Source organism: Chiloscyllium plagiosum, unplaced genomic scaffold (assembly GCF_037043375.1).
Source record: "Chiloscyllium plagiosum isolate Xiang-an unplaced genomic scaffold, Cpla_swu_hap1 HiC_scaffold_9, whole genome shotgun sequence".
NCBI classification, from domain to species: domain Eukaryota; kingdom Metazoa; phylum Chordata; class Chondrichthyes; order Orectolobiformes; family Hemiscylliidae; genus Chiloscyllium; species Chiloscyllium plagiosum.
The window spans coordinates 21,751,207-21,770,263 of record NW_028270147.1 but is presented as its reverse complement, the minus strand read 5'-3'; the positions used below and the strand labels follow the sequence as shown (position 1 = coordinate 21,770,263).

At 39.4% G+C, this 19,057-nt stretch overlaps 1 protein-coding gene across 10 annotated transcripts in view; it reads right to left on the bottom strand.

Moving 5' to 3' along the window:
• Positions 1-802: 802 nt before the first annotated feature.
• ccdc18 (coiled-coil domain containing 18) overlaps positions 803-19,057 on the bottom strand; it is a 184,029-nt gene continuing 165,774 nt past the window's right edge. For 9 of the 10 annotated variants that reach the window (XM_043698817.2, XM_043698814.2, XM_043698816.2 and 6 more), the window contains 4 exons: positions 15,946-16,143; positions 14,179-14,745; positions 7,218-7,323; positions 803-2,391 (listed from right to left, as the gene is read on the bottom strand). In XM_043698817.2, the coding sequence (XP_043554752.2) occupies positions 7,252-7,323; positions 14,179-14,745; positions 15,946-16,143 (837 nt within the window). In that variant the 3' untranslated portion in view covers positions 803-2,391; positions 7,218-7,251. The remainder of the gene's footprint in view (positions 2,392-7,217; positions 7,324-14,178; positions 14,746-15,945; positions 16,144-19,057) is intronic. The other variant, XM_087990462.1, reaches the window with a different exon arrangement.

Genomic DNA, 19,057 nt, shown 5'->3' with positions numbered 1-19,057 from the left:
AATTGTCCCCTGGTCTTATACTCCGGAGCATCGGATTATGTCATTGGCTTTTAATATACTCAATTCAAACTTGACTGGAGATTGGTATTTTTCAGGGTATAAATTAAACCGATTGGCCAAATTCGAATTTGTATTTGTCTCCAGGCCACTCAGCGAGTGCGGTTTGCTCTTAATCAAAATGTTATTCCAATCAAAATTCTTCAGCACTCTGTGTACTTGCCAAGTCCTTCACTCTCTTAAAGGCACACCCATAGCTTCATAACACTATAACTAGACCTAATCCTAGTTCTACAGCTAGTCATTTACGTGTTACTGCAAAGCACACAATAACAAGTTCTACTTAATGTTATGTCCTCCCTGGCCCAAGACTTTAGATTAACTGTAATGCACTCAGGTGTTGTTCAGTTAATTCCATAAGCACCTGGATTCATGTCTGCGGTTCCTTCATACATAACTTCACTACATACTAGATAGCAAATTTAACCACTGATAGAGTTATACTTCCCTTTCATAATTCTATCATCTGTTTTTCTCTGCATGTATTTTATAACTAAAGTTTAAACTGTAGACAATGAATTGCAAGCTCGTAACAATAGAGTGGTGTGTCTTGAAGATGCTGATTCAGTGCTGCTTGAACTTGGGCAGACACATGAAGAACCAAAATATCCTAACATTTTGATTTCCTTTTTGAACATTGAATACAGCCAGTAGAAAGTCTGTTAAACCTCTAGTATATTAATGATGGTAAAAATCATGAATATGGTTGATGAATAATTCCAATTTAGAAAGTTGCTTGTCATGTTCAAAATCTTAGTTTAATAGAATCAACAACAGAACATAACAAATCACAAATGAAGCATTATCATCCTTATGTAGGAACAGTTCCCATGACATGGACATGATCGTATATAGATCTTAAAGCTGTCTTCCTAATCAGAGAAGCTGAAAACAAAATGAGGAAATATTAAGCAAAACGGAAATAATCTGATGTGCAGCATGCTCCCCTTGAATTACTGACACAAAGTGAGCACTGACTCCCTTACGTTCTCTACTTCTTAGTGACAACTGATTGAGTGCTTGAAATTGAGAAATCTCTAAGCTGAACAAAAATTAGCTGGAACATATTCCTTGCTCCATTTTCATTTTACTTATTTGTTTTTATATCACCACTGCCCCACAGTATGATCATCATTACCAGTGATAAATACTCCACTATCAACATTGTGGGGAAAACCAGTAACCAGGAAGTGTATGTGTCAGAGGCTCAGAATTCTGCAGTGAATAACTCAGCTCCAGACTCCCCCAAATCCTGTTGATTATCTGCAAGGTACAAGTCAGGAATGTGATAGAATACACTCCACTTGCCGGGAGAAGTGCAATTTCAGCAACACTCAAGAAGCTTGATACTACCCAAAGCAAAACAGCCCACTTGTTTGGCATCCCATCCACTATCTTAAACATTGACTTTTTCTACAGTGGCACACAGTGCCACAAATGTGACCATCTACATGATACACTACAATAATTCATCAATGCTTCTGTGACAGCACCTTCCAAAGCTGCGACCTTTACCACCTGGAAGGACAAGGTCAGCAGATGAATGGAAACAACACCTGGAATTCCCCTTCCAGACCAATCAACATCCAGACTTGGACATATATCACCACTTCATCATTGTCATTGGGCCAAAATCCTGGAATTCCCATTCAAACTTCACTCCAAAGATTACAGCTGTTAAAGAGACTCACCCCCTCTGACTGAATTAAATTTAGTAGGAGCTCAAACATTCATGGACAACATGGCAGTCTACACCAGCCTAGCATTTTTGTAAAGGATGAAAATAAGCATAGCAATACAGAAAGGAGCATTTATTTTACATAGAAAAAATATTTCAATGAAATACATTTGTTTCACTTCTCTAAAAACAAAATGTTTATTAACATTTAAAAAAATGAAATTTTCAACACCCACTTACATCAATTACCAGCAAAACAATATGAATTTAGGCAATCTTTATTTTCAAAGCTTCTTTTGGAATAAAGATCACGTCACTGCTTTACTATCACATCTGCATACTTCATACTAATATTACTGGATAGTAAGCTTACTGATCGCTCTTCCAAACTTTATCTTAATCCTTTAGTTGATGTTATTCGTGTGACTGCTTTTGTTGAGAAAGTTCAGTCATAATACAACAGATCATTGAAGATAAACCAAAAAGTGACAGCTACATGCAAATGGTCCACAAAATAAATTAATTAAGCATCCTTGAACCTTTGAAGTTTCCAAACTGTTTTCACTTCATAAAATTTCATGAACTGGATATATAAGTCATTAAGACATCCAGTAGTCTTCTCTGAAGTGTATTCAATAGGAATATTGAGCACGAGTCTAATTTGAGGAGGCAAGTTGGGAAAAGATAGAAAATACATAGTTAGTACACATTTGATAATAAGTACATCTTGCTACATCAATGAGAAATCCTGAATGGGAGTGAACAAATCAAGCTTAAAAATTCAGCTGATCTGATCTCCTGCTGATTCAAAACAGGACCACTTAACAACTACACGTTATGTTGAATGCTCCACCCAGTATGAGGTGGCAGTCACCACAGATACTCTTTACCTGATCCCTTTGCTTAATTAACTGCGTTCATTCACATCTGAGAATGTGTATTCCTTGAACATCTGAGAAGTGACACCATGCTTTGGCATCAGAAGAAATGATTTATTATAATTAAACCTAAAGTATGTGCTCTGGAATATATAAAACCCATAGCATATCACAAAATCCCAAAGACCACCATAGAAAGAAACACATGTTTCCTTCCAAATGAAAGTTAGGTGAGGAATTAAGAATACAAACTGAGTTGTAATTAAAGTGGGTTTAGAAAAACGTGCTGGCCCTTTGGCACTCTGAATCTGATATGCCACTTTGTCTGATCATGGTTGATCTAATATAATTAAGGTTTTAGAAGATGGAAAGTGATGGACAAATCTGAATGGTGCGTAGAAGCTAGAAGCTGGAGCAGCATATTGTTCATAAAGGTAAAACTACGATATGCCAAGTTAATAAAAAAGCTGCTTATATCATGAATTAGAAAATAGAATGATTCAGAGATGCCGGTGTTAATAGAAACAAGAGTAGTCTACTTAACCCCTCAAATCCATCCTGTCGTTCATTGAAATCAAGGCTGATCTGTGACCTGGCTTCATAAATTCACCTAAGGCCCTTCATACCTTCTAACAATGATCTACAAATCTCAAATGTAAAACTAATAACTGACCCAACATTACCTGTGGAAGAGTTTTCCAAATTTCCTCTCCATTTCTGCAGCAGCAGCAGGAGCGGTGAGAGCGATAATCAGGGGGCTGCCGGGAAGGTAAATTAATTATTTTTAAAATTTACCTCGTGGATAGGCAGAGCACACGCTGAGCAAGAGCAGACACACGACTGCTGAGTAAGTGAGGTAATATACTTGGGCTGTTGCTTTACCTGAAACACTACTTAGGTAGTGTCTCCCATCCGTTCTCCTCCTCTAACCAAAGAAAATGGTTTTGTGCACCGATTCAATAAGATTACCAGGGTTTTTTTCAATAGTCTCTTTGGGAATTCAGAACAGTGGGAATGGATGTTCGGGCAGTTGCATGCTCCTCCTGTAGAATGTAGGAGGTAAGGTTTTTTTGGGGGGGTTGCGGAGCAACCTACCAGGGGATTGCCATGGTGGACAGGTCTCTGGCACTGAGCCTGACTCTGTAGCTCAAAGGGAAGTGGGGAAAATAGAAAAGCGCTAGTGATATAAGACAAGTTGACAAAGGTCGAGCAGTGGATATGGTGTATATGGATTTCAATAAGGCATTTGATAAGGGTTCCCCATGGTAGGCTCATTCAGAAAGTGAGGAGGTATGGGATACAGGGAAATTTGGCTGTCTGGATACAGAATTGGCTGGCCAAACAAAATGTAGTGAGTAGTAGTAGATGGAAAGTATTCCGCCTACTGGTTGGTAACCAGTGGTGTCCCGCAAGGGTCTGTTCTTGGGCTTCTGCTCTTTGTAGTTTTATAAATGACTTGGAAGAAGAAGTGGAAGGGTGGATTAGTAAGTTTGCTGATGACACAAAGGTCAGTGGTGTTGTAGATAGTGTCGAGGGCTGTTGCAGGCTACAACATGACATTGACAGGATGCAGAGCTGGGCTGAGAAGTGGCAGATGGAGTTCAATCTGGGTAAGTGCGAAGTGATTCGTTTTGAAGGTCGAATTTGAATGCTGAATACAGGGTTAAAGACAAGATTCTTGGCAGAGTGGAGGAACAGCTGGATCTTGGGATCCATGTCCATAGATCCCTCAAAGTTACCACCTAAGTTGATAGGTGTATGGTGTTTTTGTTTTCATTAACAGGGGGATTAAGTTTAAGAGCCATGAGGTTTTGCTGCAGCTCCATAAAACCCTAGTTAGGCCACACTTGGAATATTGTGTCCAGTTCTGGTCGCTTCGTTATAGGAAGGATATAGATGCTTTAGAGAGGGTGCAGACATTTACCAGGATACTGCCTGGATCGGAGGGCTTGTCTTATGAAGAGAGGGCTGAGTGAGCTAGGGCTTTTCACACTGGAGAGGAGGAGAAAGAGAGGTGACTTGATAGAGGTGTACAAGGTAATGAGAGGCATAGATAGAGTAGATAGCCAGAGACTTTTCCCCAAGAAGAAATAGCTGTCCCGATGAGTCATATTTTTAAGGTGATTGGAGGAAGGTTTAGAGGGGATGTCAGAGGTAGGTTCTTTACACGGAGAGTGGTGGGTGCATAGAATGCACTGCCAGCGGTGGTAGTAGAGTCAGAGACATTAGGGATATTTAAGTGATTGCTGGACAAGCACATGGATGGCAATAAATTAAGGGGTGTGCAGGTTAGGCTGATCTTAGATTAAGATAAATGCTCAGCACAACAGTGTGGGCCAAAAGGCCTATACTGTGCTGTGCTGTCCTCTATTCTAAGTAAAGGGTTGTAATGTTTCCTAACTTCATACCTCAAAGGCCTCGCTGTAATCTTAAGTTTATCTGACGTTAAAATATCATAATGGAAGGAGGCTTGAATGACCTATGAACACCCTGATCCAATTATTTCCCAGTTATCTAATCTTCTCCTAAGGATTTTTCTAGTTTATGGCGATCTACGTGCAATTGCATAGTTAAACAACTAGTAATCAGCTAGTACTAAATAGATGGTGAATTATGGAAAACAAATGCAATGGAAGTAAATGTCAAAATACATCTGATTTGATTCATAAGTTAAATGGTTATTTAACCAATAGGTTGCATTCAAGGTTTTGGAACCTCATTTAAAGTTGTTACTTAGTCGTCTCAGGGAGAAGATAAGACAATGTTCTTCTCTGCAAAAAGCTACTTGACTAGTAATCTCCCAGCCAGCCATAACAAACTGAGATTTCAACAAAATAGCCACTTCTTGGAATATGTTTTTCTGCTTGGTGAAGGTGGTTTCCACAGGCTGATTATGGCCAATTATTTTGAGATTTTCTTTAAAAGAACAGAAATTTAACAGATGCATCCTCGAACCTGAAGATGCTTATTCAGAAGAGAGTGGACTAAGTCTTCCTGGATGAAATGATCCCTGCAGAAGGATGACAAGGGAGAGAAAGGGAATCAGTACCTGGTGGTGACATCTTGCTGGAGGTGACAGAAATGGTGGCTAATAATCCTTTGGATGCTGGTGGGGCAGTAAGTGAGGACCAGCAACCCTACAGCTGTTCTGGAAGGGAAGGCAGGTGGTGACGGCTGAAGTGCGGGTGGTGGGTCAGATACAACTAAGAGCCCTGTCCACTAAAGTGGACATTTCAGAGGTGTCTCTGGAGGAGGTGCCATCATCAGATCAGATGTGATGGAATAAGAGTTACAGGAATTGGGTGCGAGGATGTATAGTCCAGGTAACTGTGGAAGTTTAACTGTGAAAGTTGCTGGGTTTGTAATGGATATTAGTGGCCAGCCTATCCTCAGAAATAGAAATAGGTAGAAGCAGACTGTGATTGGGTGAGGAGGGGAGCTATGATCTTGGAGGTAGCGGCAGGAAGATCACCAGATGCAATGAGGTAAGTGACCATTGTGGTGACAATAGCCTGGTGTACAATGATGAGGTCATGGTCCGGGAGAGATAGGAGGCAATGTCTGAGAGCAGGCACTCAGCTTTCACAATGCAGAGGTCAGTACACTTCACAACAACAGCACCACCCTTGTCGGCAGGCTTGATGACAAAGTCAGGAGTGGATCTGAGAGCATGGAGTACAGCCAGCTCAGAGGGAGATAAATTCAAATGGTTAAATGGGGGACAGAGAAATTGATGTGATCAATATCACGTTGACAGTTCTCAATGAATAGGTTGAATGCAGGTAAAGGGCCAGAGGGGTCCAAGTGGAGAGAGAGTGCTGGCGAAAGATGAAAGCATCTGTGGCACGGGGAGAGGTCTCCTTCTAAAGAACAGGCATGGAGACAGAAGCAATAGAAGAAAGGTTCAATATCATGTCATGCATGAAATCTATTAAAATGGGGGCACAAAGAGATAAAATTAAGATCCTAAACCCTAAAATCTCTGAAATGCCCATCTTCTTTACCGATGATTTCCCCAAAGCCGGGGATTGGTTTTTTGCGACCCATCTCCTATACTTCGGCCCTCACCCCTTCTCCTCCCTCCCACAACACCAACAGGGTTCCACTGGTCCTCACTTATCATCCCACCTGTGACCCCAGGAGGTAATGCTGATACCATTGCCCTTTTGTGGCCTGTCAAGCAATTCCCAGCATTCCATCTCCTCCTTGGAAGTTGCTATGAGACCACTTTGAAGTACTATCCATGTCTCCATGCAGAGGTCTAACCTTAACTCTGTTAGAGGTGTTTAGGTGCTTATAAAATGAAGCAGGAGATGCAAAATGATCATTATTTCATCCCATGTTGACTTTTGGTAGGTGTCTGAGCCTTCCCTAACTTCCAAAATATCTCCTGGTGCTAGGCTGTTGTTGGGCCTCTCTCCAAACAACTTCAGTTGTCATTTGACCAGCCCTCCTGCCTCGACTCCCAGCTGCTGGTAAAATGCTGGCAAATGTCTCAACGAGTGTGCACTTGTCTAACAAAAATCTGGCATATAAACAATTTACAAACACATTTGAAATATACAAGCTGGAGAAACATTCAGATCCACTATATTATGACCTACCATGACTGAGGATGAAGAAAATGGCTTTCTGGGATTATTTCAATGGCACAGGCATATGACTTTGCACATTTAAATCAGCATCTGTAAGGTTACAATGGGCACTGTCCTATTAGAAAACAGAAGTTAGTTAACTACTGTAAACTAAAGTGAAAAATAATTTCTAGCAGATACAGCAATAGAGATAGCAGTACAGATTCCGCTATAGTTGGAAAGCAAAGTTATAAGAGATACATTAAACAATTCAAGTATCTCAACAACAATATTACAACTCTTAAAATGACAAGTCAACCTGTAAAGGGAAAATACTTTGTTTAAAGTATTCACCCAGTGTTTCTTAGAAGTTATTTCAAAAATATGCTTTGATATGGGTTTCTTAATCCAGCAAATATCCATCATGTTCGGCGTATAGCTACTCTGCTGTTTTGAATTTATCGCTACGTGAGCAACACATTTACATAGATGTAATAGACAAACCAAAGTTGTTCAATTAGAGTAAAATAAGGAACCATTTAAGATTATGAATTTATAAAATATGGGTACAGTACTAAAACCAGAGCCACCAATAAAAATCATATTTTGACAATAATTTTCATATCAAGGCAGCTATCTCAACCACCAACCATGAGAAAAGGAAACGTTTCAGCATTTTAAAGAAAGATGGTTCCTTAGAATGTATATTTATGAGGTATAACATTAAAGAGAAGGCATCATTATTATTGTAGATATCTCACAAAACACCAATGTTATTTGAACAGCTCACTAGCCCTCAACAAAGTTCAAACAAATATAATGGACACCTGAACAGCGACCAGCATTCGTGGATCTGTTACCCTGGTATTTAAACAAAGAGTGACATCCATTCCTGATGGGATCACAACCATTGAAAGTGCATCAGCTGAAGCTGTTCAATGGATCATTAACCTCAGCACCAAATTATAATTGCTTCTCCAGCTATATAAATAAAAGGAAACAAAATATTTCAAGGGGCAATAATTTGAATTACTACATAATTCTAAATATCATCTCTCCTAATTCCTATGATTTTTACTAAGAACTGTCTAAAGCAATCCAATGCATATTTAGTATAGAATCTCTTTGCAATGAGATCTTAAAAATTTACAGTGATTAGCACTGCTATCTCACAGCACTAGGGACCTTGGGTTCGATTCCACCCGTGGGCGACTTGGGTGTGGAGTTTGCACATTCCTCCTATGTCTGCGTGGTTTTGCGCCAGGTGCTCTGGTTTGCTCCCACAGTCCAAAGATTTGCAGGTTAGGTGGATTGGCCATGCTAAATTGCCCATAGTGTCCAGGGATGTGCAGGCTAGGTGGGTTAACCATGGGAAATGCAGGGTTACAAAGATAAGGTGAGGGTGAGAGGTCTGGGTCTGAGTGGGATGCTTTTCAGAGGATTGGTGTGGACTCGATGGGCCGAACAGCCTGCTTCCACACTGTTGGGATTCTATTCTATTCCATGGTATGGAAGCTCGAGAATGTGGGGAAATAAACAACGACATCTTGAAAAATATCCATATTACAGAAGAGATGATGCTGGACGTCTTAAAATGCATAAAGGTAGATAAATCCCCAGGACCTGATCAGGTATACCCTAGAAATCTGTGAGAAGCCAAGGGAAGTGATTACTGGGCCCCTTGCTGAGATTTTTTTTTTATCATCGCTAGCCACAGGTGACATACTAGAAGACTGGAGGTTGGCTAATATGGTGCCATTATGTAGGAAAGGTGGTAAGGAAGTGTCAGGGAACTATAGACTGGTGAGCCTGACATCAGTGCTGTGCAAGTTGTTGGAGGGGATCCTGAGGGTCAGGGCTTACATGTGTATGGAAAGTCAATGACTAATTAGGGACAGTCAACATGCTTTTGCATGTGGGAAATATTGTCTCACTAACTTGATTGAGTTTTTTTGAAGAAGTAACCAAGAGGTTTGATGAAGGCAGAGCTAATGTGATCTGGATGGACTTCAGTAAGGCATTTGACAAAATTTTGCATGGTAGACTGGTTAGCAAGGTTAGATTACATGAAATACAGTGAGAACTATCCATTTGGATACAGAACTGGCTCGAATGTAGGAGACAGAGGGTGGTGGTGGAGGGCTGCTTTTCAGACTGGAGGCCCTTGGAGACCTTGTCTTTCCAAATACATGCAAGTCCTTTAGGATCCCCTCTAACAACTTAACCACTACTCATGTCAGACTGTAGGACTATGACTAGCAGTGTACCATAAGGATTGGTGCTGGTACACAGCTTCTGGTCATTTATATAAATGATTTGAATGTGAACATAGGAGGTTTGATTAGTAAGTTTTCAGATGGCACCAAAATTGGCAGTGTAGTGGACAGCGAACAAGGTTACCTCACAGTACAATGGGACTGATCCTGAAGAAGGGCCTGTGCCCGAAACGTCGAATCTCCTGTTCCCTGGATGCTGCCTGACCTGCTGTGCTGTTCCAGCAATAAAGTTTCAACCTTGATCAGATAGGCCAATGGAGTGGCAAATGGAGTTTAATTCAGATAAACGTGAGGTGCTGCGTTTTGGAAAGGCAAATCAGGGCAGAACCTATACACTTAAGGCCCTGAGGAGTATTGCTGAACAAAGAGACCTTAGAGTGCAGATTCATAGCTCCTTGAAAGTGGAGTTGCAGGTAGACAGGATAGTGAAGTAGGCATTTAGTATGCTTACCTTTATTGGTCAGTGCAGTGAGTATAGGGGTTAGGAGTTCATGGTTTGGTTGTAAAGGACATTGCTTAGGCCACATTTGAAATACTGTGTTCAATGCTGGTCTCTCTGCTATAGGAAGGAGTTGTGAAATTTGAAAGAGCTCAAAAAAGACTTATGAGGATGTTGCCAGAGTAGGAAGGTTTGAGCTATAGGGAGAGGTTAAATAGGCTGGAGCATTGGAGGCTGCTATTGCAGTATCGGAGACTGAAGAGTAATCTTATAGAAGTTTATAAAATCATGAGGGGCATGGATAGGGTGAATAGCCAAAGGCTTTCCCTAGTGTAGGGGAGTCTAAAACTCGGCATAGTTTTCTGGTGATAAGGCAAAGATTTAAAAGGGACCGAAGGGGCAACTTTTTCACACAGATGGTGGTGCATGTATGGATTGAGCTGCCAGAGGAAGTGTTGGAGGCTGGTACAATTGCAACATTTAAAAGACATCTGGATTAGTATATGAATAGGACGGGCTTAGAAGGATATGGGCTAAATGCTGGCAAATTTGGTCTAGATTAATTTAGAATATCTGGTCAACACGGATGAGTTGGGCCAAATGATCTGTTTTCATGCTATACAGCTCTATGACTCTATATGACAACTGACAACATATGTCAAATGACATCAGCCACAGATGGGACTCTCAGAATGAACTCTCAACCCACACATAACTCAATACAGCTTGTAGGTTACAAGATAAGGCAAAAAAAAAATCTGAGTCTCGCACAACTTGGAAGCAATACATTCTTGTAACTACCTTAGAACATGCAATTTTGCTGGGATTCAGCTAATACAATAGAGAATTCGCCAAGAAAGAAAAAAAAGACATGCATTCATATAGCACTATGCATTACAACAGTGAATACATTTCAGAAGTACTTCATTGTAAAGTGCATTGAGACACCTAGTGGTCATGCCAATGTTATAAAATACAAAAGATTCTTTTCAAGTGCGAATAAAAATACTTTCAAAGTTAAAAAACACACAACACCAGGTTATAGTCCAACAGGTTTAATTGGAAGCACACTAGCTTTCAGAGCGACGTTCCTTCATCAGCATCTCCAAATCATACTTTCAAAGTGTAATCATGGCTATAATGCAGGAAACATGCCAGTGAATGTGCACACAGCAAACATCTACAAACACCAATATGACAATGATCAGAGATCTGTATTTGTAATGTTGTCTAAGGGATAAATATTGACCAGAACACCAGGGATAACTTATCTACTCTTCTTTAAACAGTACCATGGGAACTTTTATGCCCACTTGAATGGGGAGATGTCTCACTGAAAAATGGCACTCCTAATAAAACAGCACACTCAATACGGCATTGGATGATCAGCCTTGTTTTTTGAGCACACATCCTGGAGTGAAACTTGAAATCCATTACCATCTGACTCAGAGGAAAAATGCGTTTCCAATTAAGATTCGTCCAAGTACAATGAGCACCAGTTGGTACAACAACCCCTCTCTGATTATAATGACCTTCAATGAGTTGAGATGATATAACAAAGAGAAGTTGCAAATGGTCTGTTATAGCAATAAATATGGAATGGCTCACAACAATGTACTTGCTTTGATGCTGTAGAGGATAATTCAGAAGAGACCTCCGTCAATTCACCAAGTCTTACTACTATTAGTATGATGAGTAGAAAGATATCCATAAGTAGGTGGGCGGCACGGTGGCACAGTGGTTAGCACTGTTGCCTCACAGCGCCAGAGACCTGGATTCAATTCCCGCCTCAGGCAACTGTGTGGAGTTTGCACATTCTCCCCGTGTCTGCATGGGTTTCCTCCGGGTGCTCCGGTTTCCTCCCACAGTCCAAAAATGTGCAGGTTAGGTGGATTGGCCATGCTAAATTGCCCGTAGTGTTAGGTGAAGGGATAAAATGTAGGGGAATGGGTTTGGGTGGGTTGCGCTTCGGCAGGTCGGTGTGGACTTGCTGGGCCGAAGGGCCTGTTTCCACACTAAATAATCTAATTTAATCTAATCTAGGTAGCAAGATCAATTTATTATTTATAAATGTATTTGAGTAACTGACTACAAGCCTGTCAACAGTGGGAAAACTTCTAGACAACATACAACCCATGACAAAATTATCACTTGGAAGAACAAGGAGTTAATAAATGGCAAAATGAATTTGTTAAAATTAACCCTGATAAAACATTATTGAGCTTTTATAATTAAACAATTGATTGGGTTGATGTGGATGTTAAAAAAAGGTGGCATACTACAGGCTTATTAGTAAGATAGAAATCTATGGGATTGATTGATAAGTCGCATCTTAGACAAAGAATGAGTGAAGAAACAGAAAATGGAATAGTAATGAACAGTTCATCAGACTGGAAACATTTATTTACCCATGTCCCCATGATCATTATTGTAACCACAACTCTGTATAACAATATTGATCTTAAAATGTGTAAAGGTGACACAATTTTAAAGATGACATTAAGGTGAAAACTAATGTTACATAATTGTTCATTTTAAATCAGAGACTCACAGCAACTTATTAAACAAATGAAGATTAAGCAAGAGCCTATAGAAAGATTAGCAAAATGGCAGATATGGAGAAGGTTATTGCAAAAGTGTGAAATGACATATTTTAAAATGAAACATATCATCTTCCACAATTTAAGTGGGACAATTTTAAAGGTATTGCAAAAACAGAAAGGTCCGGGGATTTCAGATATATAGTTATAAACCCTACAGGACCGTTTAAAAAAAAACAATCTAATAGGCTCTCCGGTTATATATCTAGAGGAATGGAGTAGTGAGAAAGGAAGGCATCAGTTATTTAAATTATGAGGAGAGACTAGGATTGTATTTTCTGGAATGTAGAGTGTTAATGAGCAATTTATTTGAAAAGTTTATTTCAGGAGGAACAGATAAGTTAGTTAAAGAGAGGAAGTGTTAACACTGTTTGGACTGCTTGGGACTGAAAGAAATTGTTTAAACATTCGAGTGAGACTTTACAGGATTGAAACTAGGAAACACTTCTAAACTTAACGGGTGACAAATTTCTGTAAATGTTAACTATGTTACATAATTGTTCATTTTAAATCAGAGATTCGTAGAAACGTATTGAAGTTATTAAGAGATGGAGCAAAGGTGTATATATGGAGTTAGATTACAACCAGTCATGATCTAACTGAATGATGATGGAACAAGATTAAGGATCTACTCCAGTTCCTATGTTCCTGAATTATGCAAAAATTAAAAAATCACTATTAGGCTTCAGCTACAGCATTGTGCCCAATTCTAGGCACCACACTTTAAGAAAGATGTCAAGGACTTATAGAGGGCACAAAGGAAAATTGCTGGAATGGTGTCAGGAGTGAGGAGCTCGTAGAAAGACGAGAGGAAATGGAATTGTTCTCCTTGGAGCTGAGAATATTAAGAGAAGATTTAATAGACAAATTCCAAACTATAAAGGTTTTTGACCGTTTCTTCCCCAGCTGTTCTGTTTCAACTTGCCGAAGAGTTAGTAACCAGAAAAGGTGAAAAGTCAAAAGGAGTCCAGACTGGAAATTAGAATCCTTGTGTTTTCACACTTAGCAAATTATGATGATCTTGACCTATGTAAATCAACCAGTAGCTTTCTAAAAGGAATTGGATAAACACTTAAAAAGAAGAAAATTATAAGAGGTGGAACTAATTGGATAGTTTTCACACAGATAAAATGGAACAAATAGAAGGGAAGCCTGAGCGTGCTAATTAATTGCAGTGATTTACGAAAAGTGAAATTGCTGTGAATGTTACAGGTTTTCAGTAATACCAGCAATTACATAGATAATATATTGCAAAACAATCACACATGTTGACAGGATTAATTACATAATAAAATTCCAATAAAATGCTTTAAAGACATGGCAACAGGTGACATTTACATTCAATAAAAACCTGGAATTAAAAAGGTAGACTAACGGTGACCATGTAATCTGTTGATTGTTTTAAAACCCATCTGGTTTATTAATGTCCTTCAAGGAAGGAAACCTGCTGTAGTTATGTGGTTTGTCTGTGACTCTAGACATATAGCAATGTAGCTGGCTTTCGACTCCTCTCAGGGCATTAGGGGTGAAGAATGAATACTGATCTAGCTAGAGATATCCACATCCCATGAATAGAGGAAAAACCACAGATTCCTATAAGTTGCAATAGCTTAGAATAATATAAATTAAATTGAATAAAATAAGTAACAAACAAATTCAACGAACAAAACACTCACCTGATCTTGAATTCTGTACATTCCTGTTGAACAATCCTCCGGTTTTGATGTAATCTGCTCATTAGATAAGCCTGATGACTTGTTAACTGGAGAGTCCAATTTAGTACTAGTTTGTTCCATGGCAATTAGTTGATTCAACATTTCACTTAGAGTATCCATGTTACTATTACTAATCAGATTAGTGAGCTCTAAATTTTCTTCAGCTTCTGAATTGGCAGACTGACTGAATAAAGTTGTGTTCTCTGACTTCCCTGCACAAGACGCATCCATTGTATCATCGAAACTGATACTCTCCTCAATAAAAGACTGCTCAAGTGTTTCACGAATCCTGTTAGAGTAATTCAGGGACTGTAATGCTGAACCAATATCAGTGCCATATGTATCATGAGCACTGAAAGGTCTGTTCATGTTTCTGGTCAGAGGGTAAAAACTCTTCAGTTGTGATGTATAGTCTTTTCTATTATTGGATTCATTTTGAGCCTCTAATGTGGGAGATTGCAGCTGCTGTTTACTCATAGCTCTTTCAAATCCAGAAATTTTGACTTGGAGTCTTGCTATTTCCGATTCCTACATTTAAACATGGAAAATAAAAATATGTAATTATGTAATACCAATCATCATTTGGTTTGTATGACAACAGTTCATGTTACACGTTTAGCAAAATAATCTCAGAATTGCAAATGGAAGTCATTCGGCCCATCTTGTCTACGCCAGCTCTCTGCTTAAGCATTTTGACATGGTACCATTCTCCCGCCTTTCTTTGTAACCCTACATGCTGCTTGTCTTCAAATAATCATTTAATGGTGTCCAAAATGCCTCAAATTGAACTAGCCTCGAGCAGACAATGCATAGCCAATCCACATAACCACCTTTGGACTGTGGAAGAAAACTGAAGTATCCAGTAGAAACTCATGCAGACATGGAGAAAATGCGCAATCACCCAAGGCTGAAATTGAACCCAGGTCCCTGGCACTATGAGACAGCAGTGCTAACTACTCAATCGCCTATCTGACCACTCCACCAATTCGTCAATGTTCTTTTGAAGTTCTACATTATCCTCCTCACGGTTTACAACACCTCTAAGTTTTATTTCATCTGCAAACTTTGAAACTGTTTTCTGCACAACAATAAATATGCATCAGGAATAGCAAGGGTTGCAAAATCAAATCTGGGGAATCTCCAGTACAAATCCTTTCTACAGTCAAAAAGAAATCAATGAACCATGACTTAGTTTCTTGACACATACACAAATCCACATTGCTACAGTTCATTTTATTCCTAGAGATTTAACTTTGCCCCCAGGATGTTTCTGCAGCATTGTACCAAACACCTACTGGAAATATATTCCAACAGCATGTCACTCATCAATCCCCTCTGTTACCTCTTCAAAAAACTCAAGCAGATTAAACACAATTTTCCCAAAAGAAATACATGTTGATTCTCTTTTATTAACCCATATTTGATCTTGTGACTACTAATTCTATCCCAAATTAATATTTCTAGATCTTTCTCCACTTCCAAATTTAAACTGTAATTGCTGGGCTTAGCCTTACACTCTTCTTGAACAAGGATATTCAAATTCCCTTTTCCTCTCCTTTCATTTTTCAAGGACTGCAAAATCCTATCAAAATTTTAATGAGCAATCAAAATCTTGACTCTCCGTCATAACTTCTGGTATTTTGAGGAAATGTTTATATTCTGAATATAATATTAAATTATCCTAGAAAGACATTTTGCTCCTCAAATGTCTCAAAATACAAGTCCTACCTTAATGATGAGGCTTTCTTCCGCAGCATTTATCACCTCCTTTTGATTCTTAAGTTCTGACTCCAGATGAAGAATACATTCCTGAGCCTTTTCTAGATCCTGGTTCAATTGCAGCAGTTGGTCACTTGATTTTTGGATTTCAGAAGTCTCTATAATAGTTGGTAAAGAGTGTGCATTTCGTTCTCTAAGGATAGAGATCTGAAACAAAAACAAATGCAGACTTTTAAGTTTAGTTCTTGATATCTTAAAGCCAGTCATTTATCTCTAGATCAAATAGAATAAAAGAGACTTCTCAGCAACATTTCTGTGAATATTGTTTTAAACGTCTAGCTCATAATTCAGATGTTTTAGAATAGAACTTCTAGTTTTAGGAGATTAAAGTTAAAAGTAGGATAAATGGAAAATCCTGATTGGGACACTGCTAATAACTCCCAACTGAATGCATACGGACCCTCACTAACTTCTACATGCATAACTGAAAGCAAAATTGTCCAGGTGCAACTGCTCTGCCCAGGAATGTAAGGAACTACAGAGGGTGGTGTGCACAGCGCAAACCATCACAGGGACCAATCGTCTATCCATGTAAAAGGCTACCAACATCATCAAAGACTCTTCACATCCCAGCAATAATCTCCTACAACTCTTCCATCAGGCAGAAGACACAGATGCCTGAACACACACAGACACACACACACCAGTAGGTTCAGGGACAGCTTCTTCCCAGCCATTATCAGACTATTGATTGGACTGTCTAGCCTCAAATAATTCTGATTGTGCTAACATTGATCTCTCTTGTATGCCTTGTGCAATGTTACCTGTATGCCTCTGCCTGAATCTTTTGTTCTGTACATCCTTGCTTACTATGATCTGGCTGTACAAAGCTTTTCATTGTACTTCGGTACAAGTGAGAATAAATAAATAAATTAAACAAGATGTGAATTAATTATGGTTAAAAGGTATACCATACCTCTCTTAAAAGATTCACAAGAAAGATGTGACGATATGAAGAAAGAATAACCTCAGAGTTGGAAACCGCAATGAGATTAGCCATGAGCTTATTGAGCAGGTTCAAAGGATTGAATGACCTATCCCTGCTCCTATGCCTAATGTTTCTATTTTCTTGATAGTGTCAAGAGTATCTATCAATGATTCAGTAAAAGTAATTTATAAGCCTGCAATTCCTGGAAAAAGGATAATAAAATTTCAATAGAGATAGAAATGAAAGAATCCAGCAGTCACACAAAGTAAAACAATTAGTATGTAATTCTATTTGAAGTGTACCACATTGGCATTGAATTGCAATGTGAGGTTGAAAGATTCTTTCGTTTAATTTATCTTTGAGAGTTTGCTGGAGCCAATGAAAATCAGGAAGAAAACGCTTTGTCAGTTGGAATCACACCAAGCACAGAGAAAGATGGTTATGGTTGTTGGGAGATCAATAATCCTGACCTTAGGAGGGCACTTTAGGAGCTCCTCAGGGTAGTGCTCTAGGCTCAACCAACTGCAGCTGCTTCATCAATGACCCTTCCTCCATCATATGATCAGAAAGATCACTGATAATTACACATTGTTCAGTGCCATTTGTGACTCCTCAGATACTGAAGCATTCCATACCCATATTTAGCAAAACCTAGGCAACATCCAGGCTTGTGCTGAGACGTCAGAAGTTATATTGCACCACACAGTGTCAGCCAGAGGCTAACTCCATCATAAGAGAATCTAACCATCACCCATTGACATCCAATGGCCTTACAGTCACTGATTCTTCCCACTAACAACATCCTGGGGGGTCATCATGGACTAGAAACTGACCAGGCATATTAATGCTATGACTACAAGATCAGGACAGAGACTAGGAATTCTGCAATGAGTAACTTACCTCCTGTCTCCCCAGGGCCTTTCTGCCATCAAAAAGGCAGTAATTCCTGTAAAAACAATCAGCCGTGTGGTTATATGCTTGTTTGCCTGGATGGAGGCAGCTCCAATGACTTTGAGGAAGCTCAGAAGTCGCAGAACAAAGCAACTGGATTGAAAGACTTAACACCTTCAATACTCATTCCCTACATCACTGAACCAACCACGTGAATCATCCGAAAGATGCACTGCAGTAACACACCAAGGCTCTTTCAACAGCATCTTCTACCATATGGAAGGACATGGGCAGCAGATGCATTACCACATACAAACTCTCCTTCAAGTCACACACAAACTATTTTATCTTTGTTCATTGTTAGTGGTCAAAATCTGGAATACCTTTCCTAACAGTACTAAGAATGGCCATACTGAAGTCAGTTTATTTCCATCTTCTCCAGGACACTTAGAGATGGACAACAAATGTTGGCTAAGCAATGAATGTTTATCGCCCATGAATCACTTAAAAAAAAGGAACAGACAGATTGGACACTGACAAAGTAAGTTATAACTTTGATGAAGATCATCTCTCACAGGATTGAAGGAACAGACAGGAGACGACAGTCCTTTAGGCCTGCATTACATGCAGAGAAATATTAACTCAATCGCTCACTTCATGAAATGTGGATGGACCTCAATTTCAGATTGAATTTTTCCAAGAGAAAAACATCTGCAAGATTGGCTGATCTTGCAGCCGTCATATGATACCATATCCACAGTGGCCCTCACAGAACCTTGCAGTAGAAAAGAGGTTCACTAATGTCCTTCAGGGAAGAAAATGCGCCAACTTCACCTGGTCTGGCCTACATGGCTCTCCAAACCCACAGTGAGGTCCTCTGAAATGGCCTAGCAAGGCACTCAATTGTTTCAATCGTTAAGAAGTCTCAACAAAGAAATGAAAGTGGGCAGACCTCTTGGCATCAACCTAGGCACAGGAAATGACAAACAGCAAAACAGCCCTGTTGACCTGCACAGTTCACCTTACTAACATCTGGAAGCTAGTGACAAAATTGGGAGAGCAATCTGAGACAGACTAGATTAACCCCCCCACCCCTCAATATTCAGAAGATAGTCTCAGACTCAAACATTTTCTCATTTTAAAAGTAAATGTAAGGCTTTGTGTTTTAGGTGCAATTTGATTGGCCAAACTAATGGATTTAAAGCAAAACACACTTTATTTGTCCACTATAGTTTAAATACA